This window comes from Pelobates fuscus, chromosome 1, assembly GCF_036172605.1.
Source record: "Pelobates fuscus isolate aPelFus1 chromosome 1, aPelFus1.pri, whole genome shotgun sequence".
In the NCBI taxonomy this organism is placed as follows: domain Eukaryota; kingdom Metazoa; phylum Chordata; class Amphibia; order Anura; family Pelobatidae; genus Pelobates; species Pelobates fuscus.
The window spans coordinates 313,589,664-313,616,599 of NC_086317.1; the positions used below are offsets into that span (position 1 = coordinate 313,589,664).

General features: G+C 45.0%; 1 protein-coding gene across 7 annotated transcripts in view; it reads right to left on the minus strand.

The window, feature by feature from the left end:
- Window positions 1-1,181: 1,181 nt before the first annotated feature.
- MITD1 (microtubule interacting and trafficking domain containing 1) overlaps window positions 1,182-26,936 on the minus strand; it is a 214,485-nt gene continuing 188,730 nt past the window's right edge. For 5 of the 7 annotated variants that reach the window (XM_063458732.1, XM_063458750.1, XM_063458759.1 and 2 more), the window contains 7 exons: window positions 20,930-21,134; window positions 16,633-16,734; window positions 15,306-15,442; window positions 15,125-15,211; window positions 14,696-14,811; window positions 14,524-14,584; window positions 1,184-2,947 (listed from right to left, as the gene is read on the minus strand). In XM_063458732.1, coding sequence (XP_063314802.1) covers window positions 2,852-2,947; window positions 14,524-14,584; window positions 14,696-14,811; window positions 15,125-15,211; window positions 15,306-15,442; window positions 16,633-16,734; window positions 20,930-21,134 — 804 coding nt within the window. In that variant the 3' untranslated portion in view covers window positions 1,184-2,851. Of the gene's footprint in view, window positions 2,948-14,523; window positions 14,585-14,695; window positions 14,812-15,124; window positions 15,212-15,305; window positions 15,443-16,632; window positions 16,735-20,929; window positions 21,135-26,936 lie in introns of all 7 variants that reach the window. The other 2 variants (XM_063458788.1, XM_063458798.1) reach the window with 1 other exon arrangement.

The following is a 26,936-nucleotide window of genomic DNA, read 5'->3' on the forward strand; positions in this document are numbered from 1 at the left end:
AATTATCAGTCTATAATTTTAATGGTAGGTGTATTTTAATAATGTGAGACAGAATAACAACAAAAAAAAAAAAAAATCCAGAAAAACGCATGTCAAAAAATTTATAAACTGATTTGCATGTCAATGAGTGAAATAAGTATTTGACCCCTTAACAATCAGCAAGATTTCTGGCTCCCAGGTGTCTTTTATACATGTAATGAGCTGAGATTAGGAGCACTCTCTTAAAGGGAGTGCTCCTAATCTCAGCTTGTTACCTGTATAACAGACATGTGTCCACAGAAGAAATCAATCAGATTACAAACTCTCCACCATGGCCAAGACCAAAGAACTGTCCAAGGATGTCACGGACAAGATTGTAGACCTACACATTGCTGGAATGGGCTTCAAGACCATCCCCAAGCATCTTGGTGAGAAGGTGGCAACAGTTGGTGCGATTATTCGCAAATGGAAGAAACACAAAATAACTGTCAGTCTCCTTCGGTCTGGTGCTCCATGCAAGATCTCATCTCGTCGAGTTTCAATGATGATGAGAACGGTGAGGGATCAGCCCAGAACTACACAGCAGGATCTTGTTAATGATCTCAGGGCAGCTGGGACCATAGTCACCAAGAAAACAATTGGTAACACACTAAAGAAGGACTGAAATCCTGCAGCGCCCGCAAGGTCCCCCTGCTCAAGAAAGCACATGTACAGGCCCATCTGAAGTTTGCCAATGAACATCTGAATGATTCAGAGGAGAACTGGATGAAAGTGTTGTTGTCAGAGGAGACCAAAATCGAGCTCTTTAGCATCAACTCAACTCGCCGTGTTTGGAGGAGGAGGAATGCTGCCTATGACCCCAAGAACACCACCCCCACTGTCAAACATGGAGGTGGAAACATTATGCTTTGGGGGTGTTTTTCTGCTAAGGGGACAGGACAACTGCACCGCATGAAAGGGACGATGGATGGGGCCATGTACCGCCAAAATCTTGGGTGAGAACCTCGTTCCCTCAGCCAGGACATTGAAAATGGGTCATGGATTAGTATTCCAGCATGACAATGACCCAAAACACACAGCCAAGGCAGCAAAGTACTAAGTCGAAGGGGTCAAATACTTATTTCAATCATTGACATGCAAATTAATTTATAACTTTTTTGACAGGTGTTTTTCTGGATTTTTTTTGTTATTCTGTCTCTCACTGTTAAAATACACATACCATTAAAATTATAGACTGATCATTTCTTTGTCAGTGGGCAAACGTTCAAAATCAGCAGGAGATCGAATATTTTTTTCCCTCTCTGTAGTTATATATACAGTATTTGATTGCATGCTTTTACAAAACTAGTTTGGTGTATGATTGATTGGTGAATGTGACTAGGTTGGTGGTTGGATGATAAGTGGGATAGAGCTGGGAGAGGGTATGTGTAGAGGCTACTTGTCGTGTTGTATGTTTGTAGGAATGCTGCTTGTGGGTTTGCCTGTCTGAGGATCGCTGCATCTTGTATTGCATTTATGGCTGTATTGGGGGAATATGGTTTAGGTGTGGGTTAGTGTTATAGTGGGAATATAGGGGCTGTAGTGGGAGGATTATGGCTATAGCTGGTAACTAAAAGCCCCACAGTGATGGTAGGGACTTTGGTGGGGTGGATAGTGGCTATGGTAGGGGGATGGGGTAGTTGATATGGTAGGGGGGTTAGTGGCTATTGTAGGGAGGATAGTAGCTATCGTGGACGGATAGGGCTTATAGCAGGAGAACTGGAGCTGTAGTGGGAGGTTAAGGACTATAATGATATAATGGGGGCTATGCTGGGGTGACAAGAGCTAGAGAGAGGTGAGAGGGGCTGTGGTGGGGTCACAGAGACGGTCATGGGAGGATAGGAACTATTGCAGGGAGGATAGTGGCTGTAGTGGGTGACAGGGCTATAATGGGGTGACACAGGCTGTGGGGGTATAAGGGCTATAGTGGGGGAACAGGAAGCCGTACAAAAGTGTATTCCCTCTTCCAGAGGTTTACCTTGGCGCCAGGGAAGGGGAAATCTGATTCTTTGGTAGTCAGGTGGGAGATGCAGCATGTCTGTACCCCCAGTGGGGTGCGGACAGCTCCTTCTGGCCGGCACCTGGAAATGTATGAGAGCATTGTCGCGGTAACCTCAGTGGAGCTAAAATCTGTGTTTTTTGCAAGCTGTCTTTAGATATACCCACAAATTAAAAATGCATAATTTAATGCATGCATGTTTTCATTGGAGGCATATCTACTAAATAGTGATTCATTTTTTTAAATTTGGACAATGGAGTGTACCTCTAAATGAAATGGGCCAGCATTATGTGTAACTGTTAAAGTTGCCATCTATTAACACCAGATTGGTTAAAAGGGAATTTAAAGCCAAAAGTATGCCTACGTAAACAATTTATTCCCTTCGTTTCCAGAAATGTGACAATTCTGGCCATGGTAAGAAATGTTTTGCCACAACTGTTGTTTGGCTACGAACGGTTTAATAAATACCAACTTTAAAAGCAGTTGTTCTCAAACAGTGGTCTACGGACCCTCATTGTTACTCAGAACAAAATAAGTGTTTATGGAAAGACGGGAGATGTGAAAGAGGTAGAAAGTTGAAAGAACGAGTTCTTCACTCTTTGTAAACTTTGTTTTACATCAAGCTTTCATATATGTTTTGGCTTTTGTTTAAGACTTCAAATGACATGGTGGAAAGACGTAAAACAACTGAGAACCAGCTTATTAAAGTACATGCCGCAGTCCCATCTAATTCTAAGTATGTACATATACATTCTGGGCTGGAATGGTGAATTAGCTGCCCTAAAATTACCGCTTCTCAACATGTAAGCACAGAGTTCAATAAACCATGTTCCGTCACGTTTTTCGTGTGTGATTGCTATGGAAAATATCCACTGACGTTTCATAACAAGGTCTCAAATCGTAGTCGCAATAACCAATAGAAAATCGACCCTTAAAAGAGAGGAAAAGTGCATTATTAATTTCTCTCATCACAAGTCCATGTGAGTGATAATACAGTACTTACTCTAGCCAACTTGAAAACAGCTATAATGCATGAAACACTAGTAGAAATAAGACATGCAATGTCAGATTATCAGTAAATCAGTGAACATTTTAACAGAAAGAGACAAGCTCTTAATTATTAAAGTCTAATTCCTGAATATCTTATACATTATAAGTCAATCACTAACTTTTTTCTTACAACGCAATAAAAAAATAAAATAAAAAAAAATTTGCTTGTATCTAAATATTTAGATTCACAATTTTTAAATTAATTTGGTACTATAATTTTGTTTTAAATATGTTTATTGGTATCATGTCAAGTTTTCTTACTTCAAACAGAGTTTCATGAAAGCGAACAGTCGCCTGCGCAGAGGCTTAAGCATCTGTATAAAATTACAGTTGTTAATTATCGCCTGCGCAGAGGCGTACCTATCAGGTCATTTTTATCGTACATAAACTATGTCTAGGCTTTAATCTAACATTTAACCACAGTATTCTGAATTAACATTTCAACATACTTGTCTAGAAGAACAACATTAGTTGTGTATTGCATACAGCTGTATAGGGTGGTTCTAAATTGGCCCTTGTGGAGATGTAGTGGTACCTTAAGGACTATGTAAAGGCTTGTGCCATGTAGGTGCGTTACCTAGGTGGATAGTGAAAGTGCTATGCTTTTAACATTTCGCATGGCTATCCCGTGGATGGTTATTTGTGACTCATGTAATTGTGTTGCACGTATTATCATCCGTGTCATGTCGTGGATGTGATTTACGGCTGCATGTGCACATTGCAGTCGGTCGCCTGTGTGAAAGTGTGTTCCTCGTTGTATTACTCGAAGCAGTCAGTCGTCTGCGCGGGGGCGTTTCATACCCTGCAGCTAACATCGCGTTTAGTTGCCTGCGCTGATGCGTGTTTCTCAATACTTCTATCATAGCGTTTTTTTTTGGTTTTTTTTGCCTGCGCCGAGGTTCCTTTCACCTAGCTGCAGTGATGACTTTTGGTGCCTGCGCAGAGGTTGTTTGGGTATGACTATTGCATCCTTAATAGTGATCTTAGTTTGTGTGCTGTGTTTGGTTTGAGTTGTGTGTGGGTGTTGTTCGGTGAGTGAGGTGTGTATTCCTGGTATCTATTGTAGAGTCTGTCAGCGCCGCGCGTGCTTAACATGTTCTTAGGGCTGTGTGTGGTTCAGTGTTGTTCAGATGTGTGGTATATTTGCTTGGCGTGTTTCGGGCGTCTGGTTTGTTATCTCGTGTGCATCCTAACTTTCTGGTGGGTTCGGTTATGTGGCCCGTGCCTCCTGTGTTATAGGCGGTAATGTGGGTTATGTGTGTTGCGTTGTTTCGTCTTGTTCTGTCTATTATTGGCCGCTGTAGCCCCTCGGTGTATTCTCAGGTATCTGTGTTGTGTGTGGCTGGTATGTCTTGCTAGTGTCTCCTCAGCATGTGGTTGGTCATTGTCGTATTATGTGTCTCCTTTCTCATCGCCTGGTTATGTGGCTATCTTTTGTGTCTGAGGTTGTTTTTCGAGTGTATGTGTGTGTGGCGGTGTCCCGAGGGGGTATGTGAGGGGGTTGCGGGTTGGTGGCCTGTTATCCAGTCCCCCGTTGCCGCCCCGTTCTGCTCAGCCCCCAGGTCCCTCGGCTCCCCGCTCTGGCCTGCCGCTTTCTTGCTCGTTCCTCTCGGGGGTGTCTGCCGCAAGGCGGCTTTGGAAGGGGTCGGACGTGGTGTGGCGTAGCCAGTAGAACCAGCGTTGTGTGTATTGGTCTCTTTGTCGCGGGGTGACGGCTTTCACGTCTTCGAATGTTCGCGTCGCTTCCACTTCTGCTACCCATCGTTTCAGTGGGGGCGTAGCTGTTTGTTTCCAGTAGATGGGGATGGTTGCCTTGGCCGCGTTGAGCAGTCTGGGGATGATGGATCTGACGTATGCCGGTGTTGGCATGGTGGTTTTGTGTAGGAGGAAGGCAGCTGGGGTCTCTGGTATTAATTCATCCGTTACTTCGTGTATAGTCTTCCCAATCATCTCCCAGTATGGACGGATCTTGGGGCACGACCACCAAATGTGCTTGAATGTGCCTACTGCCTCCTCGCATCTCCAGCAGGTGTCTGGCACCTCTGGGTTCCTTGCGTGGAGCATTGATGGTGTCAGGTACCACCGAGTGAGGATCTTGTAGGAATTTTCCTGTAGACGTGCTGAGCCCGGTGTCTTTTGTATCAAGGTGATGGCCGTGTCCCAGTCTGCCTCTGTCATGGGCTCGTCTAGGTCCTCCTCCCATTGTCTGATGCATGGGGGTGCCAGTAGGTATCTGCTCGTGATTAGGGTCTGGTATATCTGTGATATGGCTCGGGGTGGTTCTTGGTCTTGCAAACAGAGGTGTTCGAATGTGGTTGGTTCCCTCAGGAGGTATGGTTTCTGGGGGATGGATCGGGCGTATCGTGTCATTTGCGCTCTCTGGAGTGTGTGTGCGAAGGTATGTGGTTTGTCCGGGAATAGTTCATGTAGTGGTCGGATGTCGAAGGGGTTTCGGAGGATGTCTTTTATGCGGATGATTGGCTTGTGTCCTAGTGGGTGCGGAGTTGTGCCCATGTCTCCTGCCGGGAAGTCTGGGTTGCCTCTCAAGGGGAGGAGTGGGCCGGGGTCTGTCGTCAGGTACTGTTTCGTGCCCTGTTTGTGCCAGACTTGCATGGTGGCTGCCACAAATGGGTTGGTGATGTGCTTGTGTTTGTATGTGGCTTTTGGGATCCACGGTAGTGTCCTGAGATCGCAGTTGGTCGTGTCTGATTCTAGTTGGGTCCACTGTTTCGAGCCGCTTGCTACCGTCCAACTGATGATCCTCGTGAGGTGTGCCGCGTGGTGATATTTCTCGAAGTCCGGCAGTGCCAATCCCCCCCGTAGTTTGGGTAGGATTAGTTGGGCATGTGCTATCCGGGGGGACCTGCCTTTCCATATAAATTTGCGGACTTCCGTTTTCAGTGCCGTAAAAAATGATAGTGGAGCTGTTATCGGGACTGTTTGGAATATGAACAGTAGCTTGGGAAGCAGCGTCATCTTGACCGCGTTCACCCGTCCGAGCCATGATATGTAGTATGAGCTCCATTTGTGCAGTTCCTCCGTTGCTTTTCTCAACAGTGGGAGGTAGTTTTGGGCGTACAGGTCTGCTGGATTGGGTGTGAGCCAGACCCCCAGGTACCTCATTCTGTGGTCGCACCAGCGGTATGGGTGTTGTCTCTGGATCGTTGTTTTCAGTGCGTGGTTGACCGTGAGGTTTAGGATCTCTGACTTCGAGTGATTGATTTGGAGATTCGAGAGTCGGCCATATAGTTCAAATTCTGTCTGTATTGCCCTGAGGGAGGTCTCTGGGTTCGTGACTACAAACAACAGGTCGTCCGCGTACGCCATGATTTTGTGGTGCGTTTTTCCGATCTCCATTCCTTGTATGTCCGCATTCTGTCTGATCTTATTAAGAAAAGGCTCCAGCGTCATAGCAAACAGTAAGGGTGAGAGCGGGCATCCTTGCCTGGTTCCGTTGAGGATGTTGAATGGGTCCGATAGTGCGCCGTTGATCCTGAGCCTTGCTGACGGGTCAGTGTATAGCGCCATCACCCAGGTGAGGAACTTCGCCCCGACGCCGAACTGTCGCAGTGTTGCGAACATCATGTCCCAGTCCACTCTGTCAAACGCTTTTTCTGCGTCTGTAGACAGGAGTAGTACCGGCGTCTTTAGCGTCTTGGCGTGGGCTATGATATTTAGGGCTCTGATGGTGTTGTCCCTCACTTCCCTGCCTGGGATGAATCCCGTTTGGTCTGGGTGGATTGACGCGGGGAGCAGTGGCGCCAGTCTGGTCGCGAGGATGCTTGCGAGAAGCTTGAGGTCTGTGTTTAACACCGATATCGGGCGGTAGCTGGGGCACAGTGTTGGGTCCTTCCCTTCCTTCGGGAGTAAGGTGATGTTGGCCGAGGTGAATTGGGCCGTCGGTGTGGCTCCTTCTTGGATGGAATTAAGTGCCACCAGGAGTTTCGGTGTCGTTACCTGCGTAAATGTTTTGTAATATTGGAGGGGGAGGCCGTCCGGTCCTGGGGCTCTGCCGGTTCTCGCCCTCTTGATGGCATATGCTATGTCCTCTGGTGTTATGGGTGCTTCTAACGCTTCCCGTGCTATGTCGCCTAAGTCGGGCACGTTCGCGGAGACCAGGTAGTCCCTGATATTTTCAGTGATGTTTGGCCGTGGGGCTCCTGGGGCTGTCTGGCGGAGGTTATACAGGTTCTGGTAGTATGCTCGGAATGTTGCGGATATGTGGTCCGGCCTGTGTCTGAGTTGTTGTCTGGCGTCCTTGATTTTCGGGATGTAGAGTTGGGTTCTACGCTGTTTGAGGAGGTTTGCAAGTAGTCTCCCGCATTTGTCCCCGTGTTCATGTATCATGTGTTTGAAGTGTTGATATGAGCGTTGTATTGAGCGGTTGAGATGTGTGGTGAGTTGATCACGTTTGGTTATCAGGTCTCTGTATGTTGTTGCGTCCAGGGTGCGTTTATGTCGCGCCTCTAGGGTTGCTATGTCTCGGCCGAGGTCGGTTATCTCTTGTATCGCCTTCTTTTTGCGTGATGCGCTGAGTGCTATGATCTGGCCTCGGATCACAGTTTTGTGTGCCTCCCAACACGTCAGTGGCGTTACGTCGTCGGTTTCGTTTTCCACAAAGTATGTTCGTATGGAGTCGCTGATTTTATCTACCACTGTTGTGTCGGAGAGCAGCGATTCGTTCAGCCGCCACGACATTTGTTTGGGCCTGAACAGCGGTGATTTCAGCCGTATGCGGATTGGGCAGTGGTCTGACCATGTCATCGGTATAATCTCTGCAGCGGTGAGCAGAGTCAGGTTCGGGTGCGGTGTGAGGAAGTAGTCTAGCCTCGTGTATGTTGCGTGGGTCCTGGAGTAGAAAGTATAATCGCGGTCTGTTGGGTGCATCGCCCGCCAGCAGTCTGCCAGTTGGTGGTGATGGAGGAGGCGCATGGTGTTCGCATATCTGTTATTTGGGGTAGCACTTTGTGGGGACGAGGAATCTTGGTCCGGGTGTAATGCCAGATTTAGGTCTCCGCCAATTATTAGTGTACCTTCCGTGAAGTTCATCAGCGTATTCAGTGCGCGTCCGAGGAATTGGTGTTGCTTAGTGTTCGGGGCATATATATTGGCAAACGTGTATGTTTGGTCCAGGATTGTGCCTTTAGTGAAAACATACCTACCTTGGCTGCATCTGATGGTAGCTTTTTCTGCGTATGGGATTTGTCTGGAGAAGAGAATGCCGACTCCCCGCGTGCGCTTGTCCGGGTTGTTACTGAAGTATCCCACATGGAAATTGCGGTCTTTCAGGGCTGGTGCTCTACTCTCCTGAAAGTGGGTTTCTTGCAGGAAGGCTATTGACGCCTTGTAGTGCTTTAGATCTCGTAATAGTCTTGTTCGTTTTTCCCTGATGTTCAGTCCGTGCACGTTGTACGAGACGATAGTCAGGTCCTCCCGCGCGAATCCGTTTGGCCCCGGGGCTGGCATCCCGCGGGCGGCCCAGGGGGACCTGTGGATATGGCTGGGGGTGGGGGCTGAAGGAGGTGGGTGGTGTTGGGTTTGCGGGTGTTTGTGCGGGTTGCGTCGTGTAGGTGTCTGTGCGTGTGGGTGGTGTATCTGCCTTGTGTGTGTATGCACTGCCTCTGGGGGTCAGTGTCCGTGTAGGGTAATGGACAGTTAACCCGTCAGTGCGACTGAGTGTCCGGCCTGTCGGTGGGACCTAGTCGTCTTTTGGGTGTGTGCGTCCCTTCCTGCGAAGGGGGCCGTGTGTCCTGGTCCTGCGGGGAAGTCTAGCCGTGTGCCTGAGCTTTCCCTACCGAGTCCGTAGGGGTGTTTGTGTTTTGACGTATGATTTGGTGTGTGGATTCCCGTCTCTCTAGTGGCTATGTGATCGGAGCTTCCGCTCGTTCTCTCGGTGTGGTGCGTGGATGGGTCGTTTGGTGTGCGTTAGTGCGTGGTGGTGCTGGTTTTTGAGCTGCCTTATGGTGTTCTGGTGTGGTGGTCACCCTGTCAGCCTATGCGCTGGCGCGGTCCTACCGGGGGGGGGGCCCATGATCCGTGGGCTTTGCATGGTTTTTGGTGGACAGTCGTGTGTCGTGGTGGTTTGGTTGTTCTCAGTAATTTGTCAGGGTCGTGGGGCGGCTGGTCTCTCGGGTCTGCCTTGGGGGGGTGCTGCTGCGTACTTCTTTTAGCGTCTCTAATACTGGTATTTTGAGAACTGGGGTCGTGATAGGGCGGCTTTTGCCTTTGCGGCGTCTTAGGGAGTCTCTGTCTCGTATCATGTAGTATGTCTGTCTACCAAGTATGTGGGAGCACTAGTCAAAGGGTCTGCTGGCGCCACGTCTGCGAGCATTGAGGCGTTCTGTGTGCCCAGCGGGGGCCGTGTGGCATCTTAGACATCAGATATATCACAAATAGCAAGCATGCATAGATTATAACCCCTTAACTGCTTTGTAATTCGTTTTGTCTCCCCTCATCTGCTCTTGTTGCCTGTGGTCTCCCATTCCCCTCTCGCCATTCCTAGGGCGCCCCACGGCTAGCATTAGGGTTGTAGTGATCCCCTCCCTCCCTCCTCGCCCTCTCCTTGCCCCTTTCATGCTCTCACTGTCTCCCCTTTCCCCCCTTTCTTCCCCCAGCCCTCCTTCCTCTCCCCTCCCTCTGTATGCTTACTGCCGTCTGTGTTTGCACTTTGTGCTCGCGAAGCCCGTGCCCTTCCCCCCCTGCCCTTTTCCCCTGGCCCTCCCTCCCGTCCCTAGTGTGGCTCCATTTGTGCGTGCATTCTGTGTCCTTCCTGTGTGCCATGCGGTTCCGTAGAGCTTGGGCGTCAGGTGTTAGTTCGTCCATAACCTCTTTGGCCCCTTGGCCTGGCCCGACCTTTGTTCCCATTCCCCTCCCCAAGAGTCCAGTTCCCTCCCTTCTAGTTCAAAGTTGTGTGTGGTATTATGCGGTAGTCCCCTCAGGCCCCCCGGTTACCCTTTCCCGCCCCAATCTTTCTAGCTTGTACTTGTGTGTGCGTCTATAGTTGGTACTCACAGTTCGGTGTGTTCTCTCTGCCGCCCTTGAGTCCCCCCCTGGTTGTTTGATGGTCTGTTTACCGCTCACGCCTCGCCTGGCCCGGGTTATAGTCGCGGCGGCGTTGGTGCTGGGGCCCTTGAGGGTTTTGGTCCTGTCTGCGTGGTTGCTGCAGTCCTGGTGGTTGCTGGAGGAATGACCTTGTTAGCCAATCGGGTACCTGTATTGGTGGGAGGCCTAGGGTGCGTAGAAAGCTTGGGACTTCTTCTGCTTTTCTCAGCGTTAGTTGATCCGGGCCTTGTCTGGCTGTCAGGGAAAATGGGTAGCCCCATCGGTACGGAATTCCTGCTTGTTGTAGCGCTGAGGTCACAGGGCGTAGAGCTCGCCTTGCTTGTAGTGTATAGCGGGACAGATCTTGGTATATGGATATGCTTTGCCCCTCTTGGCGTATGGTTCCCATGCGGCGTGCTGTGCGCAGTATTTCCTCCTTTAGCTGGTAATTGTCCAGGCAGCAAATGATGTCCCTGGGCTGGTCTTCTGGGGCCGGTATGGGTCTTAGGGCCCTGTGTGCCCTCACTAGGGGTACTATAATTTTGTACATTGGTAAACAATCAGGCCAGATATATCAAGTATAAATCCGCTCCACACGGAGAAGGTTTGACACAGTAGTGAACCTTCCTTGCAGTTGCTTTCTTGACAAAATATATCTAAACCAGCATGTAAAATCATCCACCAAGTTAAAAAAAGAAATAAAAAAAAAGTCCATTTGCACGAACATTCGTGCATTCGAATGGGACTTAGTCGTTTTTTCTATGTAAACTGACTTTACGGTTGGAAATAGACCGGCCGCACAGCCAAACTCTGTGGAACTGTTTTGGGCAGGAAATCCAGCGTGCGGTCGGTCAAAAGAGGCTTCCCCAAAACTTTAACCTCATGGCAAATTTACTTTGTTCATGGGATCTGAGCGCTGTTCACCTATATTGGGCGCTCAGATCCGAGCTATCTGGGGATAGGTTAAATGTGGAGGTTCTGTGTAATATAATAAGAATTATTTATTTTTTTGTACTTTAACGTATTTTTGCTGTAAAATTTTCTGTACCTGGAGATAATTAAGTTTACTGCAGTGCCTTAAGCCAATTATCTCCAGGATGGAGAGGAGGGATTTCATTGTGTATGTGGGAGTGTTATTATGTTAATTAGTGTTCCCATTGGTTTGTGTCCCTTTTGTCACAGTTTACCACCAGGTCCAGGGGGTGTGCTTCTGGCCTGAAAACTTGTATAAAAGAAGTAATAAACGCTCATTGGAGTCAGATCATCTTGTACCTTCATGAAGTTTCGGCTCATGTTTGGGGGATTGGAGAACTACACTCTGGGGATTGCTATAATCACTATACTTCCCAGGGTATAATCACTAAGCTCTGCTAGGAGCTTGTTCCTGTTCTCTGGAATTCGGAGAGGTCGACCTACTGGAAGCTGGACCCTGGTCTTGGGTCAAGAGTAGGTGCAGACGGCGAGACCCCAACCAAGCTGCGGCGGTTCGTGGGGTCTGCAGTGGTTATGGTGTCAGGCGGAGTGCTTGGAGACCTCAGAAAGCACTAGGAGCATCCATCAGCGGAAGGTACTCGGTCGGGGTGCCAGCAGATCCGTTACAGTTACTTTTGATTGGTTTTCAAGAATAGGGTACAGAAAGGAATAAGGGATGTAGGGAAGAGACATCATCATACCAGATAATGTTACATGTTACATTTGCACCATTGAACATGCTTATGGCTTACTACATGGCATTATATTTTATCGGAGCCAAAAAACATGAAATGTACATTCAGAAGTCTCTGAACCTCCCAGTTACTGGGTACAAAATAATGGTTTAAGCTCATGGTTGAGATACATACTAGAGTTGTAACTCCGGACCCAAGGTTAGGTTCCTTGCTGTAGGTTGTGTGGCCTGGTCTGTACAAACATGAACGAACATGAAGTTTACATTTCACTTGGATATGGAGCAAAGAGTATTCGATCTAGGGTACTAGGCCTTTGTCTGGGGCCTGGTTTGTGTATCTGGTTGGTTGGTACCAGGTTGCTAGTGACAGCATTGTGAAACACAGGGGTAGGCAACCATTGAGCAGCACTGTGCCGAAATAGGATTGTGATGTCCCGTAGCATGCCCATCCTATTTTTTTTTTAAATTGAGGTGTGCATGTTGTGTTATTTATACTGCAGTTGCTTTGTATCGTTGTATTTGTGCGTATTTGGTCTGTTATATTGTATATGTTCATGAGTAGTTTGTGGTATCGTGTATGATACCTATGAATGTGGGCTATGTATGGGGGCTGCTTGTGGAATTGTGTGTTTGGATGCACAGGCATAACTAGAAACCACAGGGACCCGGTGTGAAAAGTGCCCTGGGCCCCCCCCCCCCCCCATGCATCTTCCCCCGCCCCTACATTTGTACTACACATACACATGCAGAACGGACACACATGCTAATACACAGACACACAGAATGACACTTCTACATATACATAGACACACACGCGGATACACCGACACACAGAATAACACTCATACAGATATAAACAGTGACACACATGCATAGGGGCACACACTGTTACACATGCAGACAAACAGATACACATACAGACACACATATAGACACGCATGCAGATACACAGACACAGTAAATGACAAACATTCAGATATACATACAGACATATACACACACAGACACACATATGTACTGATACAGACAGTCTCTCACACACACACAAACTGCTAAAAGAAAAAAAAATAGTCACCCTCCTGTTTCCAACCCTTTAGGTGCAGGAGGGTGACGTTCCTGGGGTCCAGTGGTTGCCTCATGCCTCCTCTCCTCCCCAGCGGTCTCCTCCCACGGGGCGCTCTGTTAGCTGGGAGGAAGTGACGGCTTCCTCCCAGCTCTGTCATCATCACTGGGGCCTGGTCCTGCTCTTGAAGCGCCGCAACGCTGACCGTGCCAGGAATACATGGTCATCATCATCAAGAGCATGGGCCACCCGATAGGCCCCTTCAATATGGCTGCAGTGGCACCCTTGGAGTGACGGGCCCGGTTGCAGCTGCGACCCCTGCAACCACAGTAGTTCCGTCAATGTGTGGATGGATTTGTCACATTGTGTGTTTGGTAGTGTGTGTATGTGTGGGGTTGTTTGGTGTATTGCATGTGAGAGGCTGCATGTGGGGTTGTGTGCAGGAATGAGTATTATCAGTGGTGTTGAGTTTGTGGGTGGACTTTTCGTATTATTTGTATAAGGGGAGGGTTATTCTGCATTTCTGTGTTTATCTAGCAGTGTGGGTAGCTTCTCTGGGTTCCAGTGGGGACCAGGCTGGTCGGGTAAAGTTCAAGAACATGAGCTGCAACAGCAGCTGCAGGCTGCTCGACTATAATGTGGATTCCCTTTCACAAGTGCTGGAATAAAGTAATCTGAGATCACTTCCTCTACGTGCTGCAATGCATACATTTAGGATTGTTCTTTACCACCCTGTCGTATTATCAGATATCTGAAATTTCACTGGGACTCCTGATAGGTCAGAGCCTGTTTGGCTCTGGCAGCCTTGAGTGCCGTGCAAAGACACCTTGAGTGCCGTGCATTGCACACGTGTCATAGGTTGCCTACCCCTGGTGTAACATATACTAATTTCATCTTTGCCTTCCAAAGAATTACCTTGTACAATTGTGTTTGGGTGGAATGAACACAGCTGTTGGAGTCGGTCCTCTGAAAGCTGGCCTCAGTTGACATTGAGGTTGGCTTTGGAGTTTGAGCGTTAGGTATTGTTCAATTCTGCGTATTGGTCCCATCTCTCCCATGCTTCTACCCAAAATGTGGAGGGCTGAAGTGCCTTTCGCACCATGATTTCATTGCGTTTTGTTTTTTAATTTGGTCTATACATTCTTGGGTCTTAGGGGAGATGGTTTGTAGCCAGTGTCGGTTAATTATGGTCAGTGCTGCTATTATTATATGGTATATTAGATATAGTTGATATTTTGAGGTTTTTTTCAGGAACTAGAGGCAGACTTAACACTGCAATGTAAACACTGCAGTTTATTTGAAACTGCTAAATTTTAGATTGCAGGGTTAATTGGTCAGGACAATGCACCCAGCCAACTTCAATGAGCTGAAGTGGTATTGGTTCCCTTATTGTCCCTTTAATAATATTACAGCCAACCTGCAGGGATCTACAGGACTCTGTCACCTTTATAAAACTATGCAACTAGGCAATATTGATAAGGTCAAATACTTATTAAAGGCACGATGTGCTTTATAGCCTGTATGGCATTATATCTTTATCATTGCTTGTAGTATATTGTAGCTGATAATGGTGTAAGCCAATATTTTAGCAAAGTGTGGAGATGCTGATAACAAATACAAGAAATAGGACTGCACTGTAAGCAAATACATTTTTAAGTATTTAATTTAATCCATGAGCACACTCACCTGAGGCTTCTTAAAATAGTCAAGTCCTCTTCCAATCTTAATCAACCAACCATTGTTGAACCTGCAGTTGTGAATGTTATAAATCATTAATATATAATAAGTTGGGATCCTTCGGCTATGTTTAATTAACACTAGTCTGCATGTTAAAGCCAGACATATGATTTATACCTACCTAATTTCTCGGTCGTGGATGGATGAAGAGAAAGTGACATCCAATGTTACACCATAATCCAGCAGGGAATTCTTGATCTCTTGCAAGCCACTGCACTGCTGATCTTTACCATTTTCCTGATCCAATACATAGTAGCTTAAGGTTACACTTTATGGTTTGCTAAAGAGTCATTATTGTTAGACTATATATGGCTGTGCTAAAACGATTATTTTCCTGCAAACTATACTTATTGATCATTTGAAAACAGAATGCTCATGTATATTAAGAAGAGTCTCTATTATAAACTGCCCATTAACAAGAAATCATAATTTGCTATATTACTACTAAACCATAGTGAATATTTATTTACTCAAAAGAAGACAAAGTCTTATTAAATAATTATCTAATGTACATTCCAAAAAAAACTCTTGAAATCTAGATAATGCTTACCTCATCTCTGGAAGTTAGTAGGTTAATTTGTTTGACTTTTGAAGGTCCTTTGATAAGCATTTCGCAGAAACGTAAAAAGTTATACAGCTGAAAATACAGAAATAGATGCACAGGACATATAGTGAGGGATAAAACAAATGCACCTAGGAAATGCAAAATGCCTTCCATACTATATACCTACCTGATGCACGTATCGGATGTAAGGATCTTCTACCCACACTTCTGTGAGCATTTCATTTATGTATGGCTTGAATAGATTTTCATAGCTATACCCTGTTGAATTTTCTAAAATCTTGATTTGCTTATGATATTTTCCTTCTGTAATAAAAAACAAACAAAAAAATAAATAAAAATTAGAATGTACTGATATATGGCATTGGAATTGCTTTAGAATGATCCCCTTCACATATGTATATACATGAAACACCAAGCCCCAGAATTAAATTAGACTGTAAGTCATATTTAGAAAGAGTAGTTCTGAGCCAGTTTCATTCTAATGGTTTCCCTGGTGATAATTACAGATTGAGCATTCTGAAATAGAATTGCTATATTTAAATACAGCTCTGTTTTTATCATGATCCAATGGGTGCAGTAACACTGTATACCGCAACAATACCCCTTAGCTGTATTTTTCAACTTTTGGAATGACAGCCTGGCTGTAATAACATACCTCCCAACTTTGTAAAGTATAAATGAATGTAGGAAATGGTGTAGGTAGACTATGCATGGGATGGCGGGTGGGGGGTATGAAGGTGACTGTGGGCTGTGTGAGTCTGGATTTGCATGGCTGCCCAAGTACTAACGGGTTGCCGAAGTGTACTTTGCCCTGGACTGTGCTTATTGGGGACATTTGGTGTGCTTAGAAGCAGGACATCAGGGAACAAACCCAAGATGGCTGGATAGGAGCCCCAAATCTGAAGTGCCTTTCCAAACTAAGGCTGTTGGTAGGTATGCAGTATTACTGCAAGCTGGAATGAGCAGCATGCTGACTAGATAGTGAGTATTGTGGAACTATATGTGTAAAGATTAATGGAAGGATTGAAAAGCCTTTCTAAACAGATGAGTTCCAGAGTAATGCGAATTTCAGGGGAAATAACTTCTAAGAAAGTTGTAAAGCATTAAAAGGAACACCCAAGACCACTGAAGCACTTTAGCTTGGTGAACTGCTTTATGTGTGAAGATTGTTCTCGTTTTACAAAACAGTGCAGATTTCAATCTAGATTGGCACTTTTATATATTAGCCTGGTTATACCGTGGCTGTCAATCAGACAAACAGTATTTTCCTGTTACTCACTAAAGCTAAACTCAAAAGGCAGAAATTTCCCTGAGCACCTGCCTTGCAAAGACTTCCCAATGAGCTGTATTGGGAAGTCTGTAACTGGAGAGACACAGATTGAAAGGATTATTTACTGTAGAGCAAACTAAAGTATGTGTATGACCTGGACACCCCCACAAATATACGATCAGCATACATATAAAATAAAATGCAATATCCTTTTGTATCTGACCTTCCTTCTCTTTAAGCACGTGGTGTTTGATTTTTTCAGCTCTCTCCATGTAGTCTGTTACCTTTTGTCTGTAATGGGCTCTTTTTGCATCATCTTTAGTGGCTAAGGGAAAAAAAAAATCAATGTGATCAATACATCAGTTAAGAGAATTGTGAAATGATAAAGTAATATACTACTATTCGGCAATTTAATTAGTCCCTCCAGTCAGTATTACACCATTTTCAAACAGTTTAAAACTGAACTAGCAACCTTGGCCACCCAAAGCCTAACCAATACAGGAGATATGGTTAAGGCAGAGATTACACACTTCCTTAGTTGTCTTTGGAACAAATTACACGTTACTGTTTAATGTTACGTACACATGGCTCAGTCCATCTACAATTTAGAATTTGTGCATTTATTAATTGATAATTGTTCCACATGTAATGACAATGAGTAGCCTTTACATGCACGTTTTTTAAAACTTCAATGCTATATTTTAAAATATTTAAAGAAATAATATAGCATTAGGAATACAAACATGCATTCCTAATTTTCTAGGGTCCTAGTAATAAGTTACATTAATGACATGTCCACTCCATGAACTAAAATATTAGATTAACCTACTTTTGTTCTTCCAGCATGCCTGATTTCTTGCCGCCATCCAGTCTGAGACCATCAAGCATTAGGAGACTAGTGCGCTGCGCGCAAATCATAGCACTGCACCAATCCGCATCTTCGCGTAGAGAACCCCTGACCCAATGCACCTCTATGGAACGTATTCAGCTTCTAATTGCAGAGCATACAGAAAGACCTCTATGTGGCGGAACCAGCCTCGCCACTGTCCACTGGAGGAGCCTGGTTGCTCGCCTGCTCCCTTTAGACTATGGCCCGGCATTTAAAACCTTTTATTTTCCCTGCAGAAAGGCGTATTCGTGCCTTTCTGCCGGGGTGTTCGATCTACCGTACAAAGTACCGAACAATCGACCACCTGGGAACTGGAGTGTGCTGTCAATTGACCGCCCAGAAGCTGCGGTTAACCGCAGCTTAATTGACGAACGCTGGGTGGCCTTTGTTTGTTTGCCGAACACATGGCAGCGTCCATTTTAACTCCCGAACGGCCAGCGGTGTTCAGCGCCCAAACTATGGAACTGAAAACGGACACTTATTTGCGCGAACACCGCTGAGCCGCCAGCCTCCTTACCTCTGCATTTGGTAGTGGAACCGAATGACTGTTCATTCGGTAGTTTAACCGTATGAACAGCATCACCCCAGATAGCCATGCCATGGAGCCTATTCGTGTAACGAAAGACTATCGGAAAGACTTTGGCTCCATGGCGATTTAACTGTATGTATGTGATCTGAGCGCCATTCGGTAATAATGTGCGCTCAGATCTAAGCTATCTGGGGATATGTAGAATGTGTATGTTTTATGTGATCAATGTAACCGTATGTAATTTTATGTCTTTTTACTGAAAATGTGTGTAATGGAGTTTTGCCTCTGTCCTTGGAGATAATTGGATTACTTCCCAATTATCTCCAGGCCAGAGAGGAGGGATTGTGATGCATTGTGGGATTGTTGAAATGTGTAAGTCTGTGATTGGTCCTTTTACTCTTTGTGTACCAGTCTTCCATCTGGTCCCCTAGGGGAGTGTCCACCAGGTGGGAGACCTGAAAAAAGCCGGGCAGTTAGCCCCAGTAAACCAGATTCTGCTTGACCCTCAAAACGAAGTGTCATCTCGTTATTGGGGGAATTGGATTGTATGTTGATTGCCAGGAGTCTAAGCTGATTGTATGCTTTTCCTGTTCGGCTGTTTCCAGTGTTCGTGTGTTTCCTGTTCGGGAGTTGGAGGATTGGTGTAGTTTGCAGTTGGGGAGATTGGTGCTTGCAGTAGCTGCCTGTGCATCTGGAAAGGGGAATATCGCCTAAACGTTTTTTAACCTTGTGTGCAAATCGGTCTGTTACACTCTAGATGTGGTATTAGGCAGCAGTGTAAACACTGCCTTTTCTCTGCAGGGACAGACTGTTTTCCCCAGAGCCACTATATTAAGGTGTAGATGGTTTGGTGTCTACAGTGTTCCCTTTAAAATTATTATTATTATTTTTTTTTTTTCTCAATTCTTTATTTTTGCAGTGCTTTAAATTCACAGACATGCTTGTTTTTCACGACAGCAGATACATGCCAGTGTAAAAATACAAATTATACATTGTCGCGGTAATTGTTGACAGCACTTTTTTTTTTTTTTTGTAAGCGTAATAAACAAGAAGATGATGATAGTTAAGTAGTGTTACAAATCACGAGTAATAGCATGCATAACATTGTAGACATAGATGTGTTAAACAGGCTATAGAAGGTTGAACAGCTAACTCTGCTTCATGACTGTAGGTAATTTCGTCGGTACATCTAGACTGCTGTTTTTGAGCGTCAAACATACATAGATTTTGCTTAGACTGAAATAACAAGCTGTACTCGCTTTGGACATGTTAAGTAAAGAGCATTAGGTTACATGGTAGGCAAGCAGATTGTATGTAGGCATACATTGACTATTGTAGGAGTAAATTGTGCTAACAAATTATATCTCAAGAACCTCTGAGTAACAACAAATACATTAAAACAGAGTAATGCTATGACGGTTATTGCTGTGTGGTGTACAGGTTTGAGTGACAAGATTGAGTATCTAAGTGCACGATGATAGTGAGCATTCTAAAATCAGCAATTGCGCCAGCGTTTCTAGCTAGGGGCACACTCTTTACTATAAGATGCTAAACATGTTGTGAAGTGTTGGTGGTGGGAGCTGGTGTATGGTAAGGTACGAAGTTACATAGAGTCCCAATAGGTAGTAGAAAGATCATGCATAGTTTTAGCATGTTAGTCCCATTGCGTGGAGCTCCATCACCAGCTTGCAGCTGCCTTCCCTATCCAGCCTTGTCACCCGATCCCTGAGCGGAGCTGAGTGTAGGATCGTTCAGAGGTAGTCAGCTGGTCGGCTGTACAGCCCTTTGTGGACGCGGTGCCTCCATAGCCCCGGATTATTGCGAGGGCTTGTACCTTCAGGCCACGAGCCTGGGGTCCTTCCAGGTCCAGGATCATCCCCGTCGAGGGGGTGCGTTGGGTCTTGCGTATGTCAGGCTTGTGTCTCCGTGTGTTGCTTACGGCCCTCCGCCTGTGTGGCCGGTACCTGCGGGTGAGTCCCCTCATTGCCCTCTGTCCAGGCGGGCGTTTTATGTGGATTATATAAGATTTACCGGTAGTAGCGCCCATTAGAGGCTTCCCTGTCCCCTCGGTGCTGCTGGGTTGTGCTGTGGTCGGATCAGGAGGAGGTTTGGCTGCAGCTGGTCGTGTGTGGGCCCAAAGCTAAGCCCAGAACCTCTCAAAAATCCGGTCCAGTGAGTCTCTTGTGTTGAGATTGGGTTCGGGTGGTGCAGGTTGCTGCTGATTGCCCTTGGTTAGGTCGTCGCTTGTGTCCGCCATCTTAGAGGCCTGTATCTCCGGTCCGTCTGCTCTAGCTGCCGGTTTCAATAGCAGGTCGGAGACCGGTCCAGTTCTTTGTGGCGGGGACCGGGATAACCCCCACCGGTCCGTAGGGGGGGGGGTTTGGTTAGTGCCTGCTTGTGGCTCAGAGTGATGAGCGGGAAGCGGCCGTCCTCCCAGCCCGGTCACTCTCGTAGGCCTCAGCCTTCCGCCTTGAATCCCGGGCATTCCGGGTGACGTGTTGGGTATCTGCGGGTGCATACTGGGTTCCCCAATTAGTGTAGCCTCGTTATGTGAGGTTTTCACGGTTGCACCCCCTGATTTCAGGCGTTTTTGTCGTCGGTTGGTGAGAGCTCAAGCAGAGCACGTCTTGCTCGGTTGCAGGTCAGGCTCCGCCCCCCTTATTATTATTTTTTTTTAAACGGTTAATAACTTTCCTTCCCACACCTTGGTAATCCACCTTGTTTCCTCTCCTAAAACTGTGTCATCCAAAAAACGAACCATTCATTGTAAACTATTCTAGTAACCTACTTTTTCCCATACATGAAATACATCCTAACTCCCTCTAGAATGTAAGCTCGTTTGAGTGTGGCCCCCTGCACTTTCTGTTCTTGGGTGTCCAACTTGTCTTGTAACAAATACTTGACTATTAGTCCACCTATTGTACTCCTAAAACGGCTTCATTAAGATAAAGTTGTTTGGGTGCTTAAATTATCCATCTAAGATCAAAATTAATTTCAATTTAAATGAAAAATGTGTATGTAATTAATTGATAACACACTGTCATTTGTGAAATTATGAATGATGTACTCTGCACTTCCACATGTTTTTGTCCCTTCACTGACCCTTTAAAACCTGTATTAGCAAGTCAATGCCCTCTTGGTAGCACACAAGACTCTCCTGATACCGGCCACTGGTGTCCAATTCTACAGCTCTCCTTAGCACTCCAGATGCAGAGTTCTCAATCCCAAACACAGAAGACATGGCAGATCTCAGGATCCCTCTAGAAGCAGTCCTCAAGCAGCGCTCTCCAATAACACAGCTTTTTGCCTGAAAAATAAACATTTGTGAGAGCGAGAACTGAGGATTAAAATAGATCTCTTGGGTTTTTTCAGGTAACACGCAATGCTTTAAAGACTCAAGAATGCAGTAACAAGACATCATATAAAAAAAAATGTTTTAATATAACATGGATGCAAAAAAATTAAAATTAAATACCGGTACTAAAAAACCTTCAACCATTACCCGTGGCAATTTTGTCACAATCATGTACATATCGACGGAAGGTTAAATGGTGCACAAGGAGGAAAATATATGTATAGCGAGCATACACAATATAAATCGAAACAAATAGCTGCAACTCACTGGGAGTCCTGGTGAGATCTCCTAAGTGCTAAATAGGTAATAAGGAATAGTGAGTGCGCTTACAATAAATAAAATACAGTGTTAATCACACCTAAAAAATCTGAAGGGCATATAACACATTTGATTACAATGCAATAATACCAAAGTGCTATAGTGCTTTAAGAAATTTACACAATATGTGGAGTGCCAAAGTGCATATATGTGCAGACAAGGGATATCCAATATAAATAAAAAAAGGACTGATATACTTGCAGAGCTTCTGGAACAAATAATACACGGCTCTGTAATACAAATAATACAACACCTAGTGCAATATGTTTGTACAGTGCAAAATTAACAATAAATAAATAGGTATCTCACTCACAATGGTGGAGTGGTTGAAGTACCACCCCAAACTATCAGGCTCCAGGGAGGATCAGCCCCCAGTGATCGTGGGATCCACTCAGTGTAGAAAGAACGTGGGCCAATCCGGATATGTGTAAACCAAGAATTTCTTTATTACCAATGCATAAAAAGATATAAAACACCAGTCTCCTGCAACCTGCTACCGATAGTCCGAGAAAGAGAGAGAAGGTCTATAATCAGAGTGTCCTCCTCGCAGCTCAATCCTCATGGATACACGGATACACGGTGTAGGTGCAAAAACTTCCAGATTGTTCAGATGCAATGCATTTCTCCCCTCCCACGGGGCTTTTTCAACTTGAAAAAGCCCCGTGGGAGGGGAGAAATGCATTGCATCTGAACAATCCGGAAGTTTTTGCACCTACACCGTGTATCCGTGTATCTATGAGGATTGAGCTGCGAGGAGGACACTCTGATTATAGACCTTCTCTCTCTTTCTCGGACTATCGGTAGCAGGTTGCAGGAGACTGGTGTTTTATATCTTTTTATGCATTGGTAATAAAGAAATTCTTGGTTTACACATATCCGGATTGGCCCACGTTCTTTCTACACTGAGTGGATCCCACGATCACTGGGGGCTGATCCTCCCTGGAGCCTGATAGTTTGGGGTGGTACTTCAACCACTCCACCATTGTGAGTGAGATACCTATTTATTTATTGTTAATTTTGCACTGTACAAACATATTGCACTAGGTGTTGTATTATTTGTATTACAGAGCCGTGTATTATTTGTTCCAGAAGCTCTGCAAGTATATCAGTCCTTTTTTTATTTATATTGGATATCCCTTATCTGCACATATATGCACTTTGGCACTCCACATATTGTGTAAATTTCTTAAAGCACTATAGCACTTTGGTATTATTGCATTGTAATCAAATGTGTTATATGCCCTTCAGATTTTTTAGGTGTGATTAACACTGTATTTTATTTATTGTAAGCGCACTCACTATTCCTTATTACCTATTTCACAATCATGTACAGTTGATTCTAGTGTTCCTGTTTTTGGAAGTCTAAATTATGAAAATGTTCATACTGGAAGCTGTAATCACAGAATGTCTGTCAGCATAAAAGGCTAACCAGTTGTTATCTTATGAACAGGAAAATAAAATAAATAGATGTATAAATATCCAATTTCTAGTTTAGCTAAAGGAAGATTCCAAGCATCACAACTACTACAGCACACAAAATTAAATGAATACTCTAAGTACCAAAACGCTTTATGAAGCAGTTTTGGTGTACAGATCATGCCCCTGCAGTCTCACTGCTAAATTCTCTGCCATTTAGGCTTCAGATCGCTTTGTTTATTTAGCCATAGCCACACTCCCCCTGGCTTAGTCTCACAAAGCCACAAGGTAAATGGGTGGTGGTGTGTGTGTGTGTGTGTGTGTGTCAGGAGAGGTGTGGCTAGGGCTGCATAAACAAAGACAATTAATTCCACTACATCCGACAGAGTGCCAGGCGTCCCTGCTTAGAAGCTTCCATTAGCTCCCCTGAACATTATAGTGCCATATATGGTGATTGGAGAGTTCCTGTAAGGGGGGACACAAATATCTAGACCGACTGTAGTATACTCTAATGTTAGAAATACAGGTTTGTACTTCTAAAGTTAGAGTGCTGCTTTAAAATATACATTCTCTATTAACTAAGCATGAACAATATTCCAATGGAATGGTATTACCTATAAAATGGTATGGCAATAACAGCACTGTAAGTATGATGAATGAGCTAGAGTTTCCCAGATGGCAACTATTTATTATATGTATTTATATAGCGCCAGCTTATTCCGCAGCGCTTTACCATAAGAGGGGAATTTACCAAATGAGACAATAACAAAATGTAACAGGAACAATAAGTAGTTGAGGACCCTGCTCAAACGAGCTGACACTCTAGAGGAGGTGGGGTATAAAAACACCATAGGAAGAGTATTGAGGTAGACAGCAAATAGACATGGTGGGAAAGTAGCAGAACTGAAGGTGAGAGTGGACAGTGGCCCTTTAAGAGAGGAAGGATTAGCAAGAGCGGAGAGACCGAGAGGGGGCATACCTATGAATCAGTGAAGAAATGTAAGAGGGACTATGAGTTGGTTGGAGCTTTATAGGTAAGGGTTAGTGTTTTAAATTGACACCTGTAGGGTACAGGAAGCCAGTAAAAGGATCGACAGAGGGGTGAGGTGTGAGAGGAGCAACAAGAGAGAAAGATCAGCAGCAGCATTCATCACAGATTGTAGGGGGGTAGTACGGCTACTGGGGAGATCAATTAGGAGAGAATTACAGTACTAGAGCATGAACAAGCTCCTTGGTAGCATCTTGCGTAAGAAAAGTAGCGGCCAATGTTTTTAAGCTGGAATCGACAGGTTTTAGCAACAGACTGGACATGAGGCACACAGGTGAGGCCAGGATCAAAAATGACACCAAGATAGCGAGCTTGAAAGGATGGGTTGAGCCAGGTAACGTCAACCTGCAGAGAGAGAGTGAAGGAGGAGGATCAGTGTTATGAGGAGGAAAAATAAGAAACCCAGTTTTAGAGAGATTGCGTTTCAGAAAGCAGACATCCAATCAGAGATAGAGGAAAGGCAATTGGTGACATGTTGTAGGACAGAAGGGGAGAGGTATATCTGGGTGTTGTCGGCATACAGGTGGTAGTGGAATCCAAATGAATTAATGAGTTTGCCAAGAGAGGCAGTATAGAGAGAGAACAAAAGGGGACCAAGAACTGAACCTTGAGGGACTTCCGATTGAGACAGGATGAGGAGAGGTGGTGTCGTCGGAAAAAGAGACACTGAAGGAGCGTTGGGAGAGATAGGAGGAGAATCATGACAGGGTTGTGTCACAGAGACCAAGAGATTGAAGAGTTAGGAGAAGAAGTCATGATCAACAGTGTCAAAGGCAGCAAAAAGGTAAAAAATAACTAGTATGGAGAAGTAGCCTTTGGATTTAGCTGCAATTAGATCATTTATAACTCTGGTCAGAGCAGTCTCTGTGAAGTGGAGGGGGCGGAATTCAGACTGAAGAGGGTCAAGGAGAGAGTTGGAATTGAGGAAACAAGTCACACGGGTAAAGACAAGTCTTTCCAAAAACTTTGAGGAGAAAGGGAGCAGGGATATGGGACAATAGCTGGAAGGAGAGGTAAGGTCAAGAGATGGCTTTTTGAGGACAGGTACAACAGTAGCATGTTTAAGGGGAGCTGGGACAACACCAGAAGAAAGAGAGCAATTGAAGATGTGTGTTAATGACTGCACCAGTCAAGGGACGAGAGATCTGATGAGGTGGGACGGGATGGGATCAAGCGGACACGTGGTGGGACGAGAGTAAAGGAGAAGTGTAGCCACCTCCTGTTCAGTAGCTGGAGAGAAGTCTTGGAGGGTAGGGATAGTATGGTCCAAGTGAAGTTGAGATAGAGAGGGGAGAATTAATCCCTAACTGTTTAATCTTGTCAGTAAAGTAACATGCAAAGGTATCAACTGAAAGATTAGTTTGTGGGGAGGCCAAAGCAGGGTGAAGAAAAGAGTTAAAAGTATTAAAGAGATTACTAGGATTGAGGAAGCATGAACTAATGACATAGGAAAAGTAGGACTGTTTCGCAAGGGTGAGGGCTACGCTCTATGAACTTTATTTTGCTGTCAAATAAACACTTTACCAAAATATCTCAGAACATCAACTCAGTCATGATATTAAAGGAACACTATAGTCGCCTAAATTACTTTAGCTAAATAAAGCAGTTTTAGTGTATAGATCATTCCCCTGCAATTTCACTGCTCAATTCACTGTCATTTAGGAGTTAAATCACTTTGTTTCTGTTTATGCAGCCCTAGCCACACCTCCTCTGGCTATGATTGACACAGCCTGCATGAAAAAAAAACTGGTTTCACTTTCAAACAGATGTAATTTACCTTAAAGGACCACTATAGTGCCAGGAAAACTTACTCGTTTTCCTGGCACTATAGTGCCCTAAGGGTGCCCCCATCTTCAGGGACCCCCTCCCGCCGGGCTGGATGGAGAGTAAAGGGTTAAAACTTACCTTTATTCCATTGCCGGGCGGGGAGCTCTCCTCCTCCTCTCCTCCCATTCGGCTGAATGCGCGCGCATTCGGCCGGTCTCATAGGAAAGCATTATCAGCAAAGAACCCCAAGAGACATATACAAAATAGAAAAAATCTCAGGCACTCACTGTGATTGTTCTTCAAGCAGGTTTATTGCAACGTTTCGACCTCAAGCTTGAAAAAGACCTCATTGAGGTCGAAACGTTGCAATAAACCTGCTTGAAGAACAATCACAGTGAGTGTCTGAGATTTTTTCTATTTTTTACTAGAGGATTTGGTGGCTGGATTAACCCATTTATAAACATAGCAGTTTCACTGAAACTGCTATGTTTATAAAAAAAATAATGGGTTAACCCTAGCTGGACCTGGCACCCAGACCACTTCATTAAGCTGAAGTGGTCTGGGTGCCTAGAGTGGTCCTTTAAATAATTGTATCTCAATCTCTAAATTGAACTTTAATCACATACAGGAGGCTTTTGCAGGGTCTAGAAAGCTATTAACAGAACGTGCAATAAAGAAAGCCTAAATAGGGCTCTCTTTACAGGAAGTGTTTATGGAAGGCTGTGCAAGTCACATGCAGGGAGGTGTGACTAGGGTTCATAAACAACGGGATTTAACTCCTAAATGGCAGAGGATTAAGCAGTGAGGCTGCAGTGGCATGTTCTATACACCAAAACTGCTTCATTGAGCTAAAGTTGTTCAGGTAACTATAGTGTCCCTTTAAGGAGCTTGTCTAACTCTAACTACACAGCAGGAATAAGTACATTCATGTCAACACACAAAATACTGAAGGAGATTTGTTTACAATGGCTTGAATGTTTTGCCAAAACAAAAAGAAAAAACAACCAACCTCTTCCATCAACTATTTAATACCAATATTAAACGAAACAAACAAAATGTATCCTTGAAGCCATAAGTTAAGTAAACAGTTCAGAGACAGATAACTAGTTAATGCTCAGTATTTAATGACCTGACCCTCATTATATAGAGAGCCTTTCCTGTGTGGGAGAGGGGAGGAGGATTCTCAGATTTTGCTTTTCCATTTA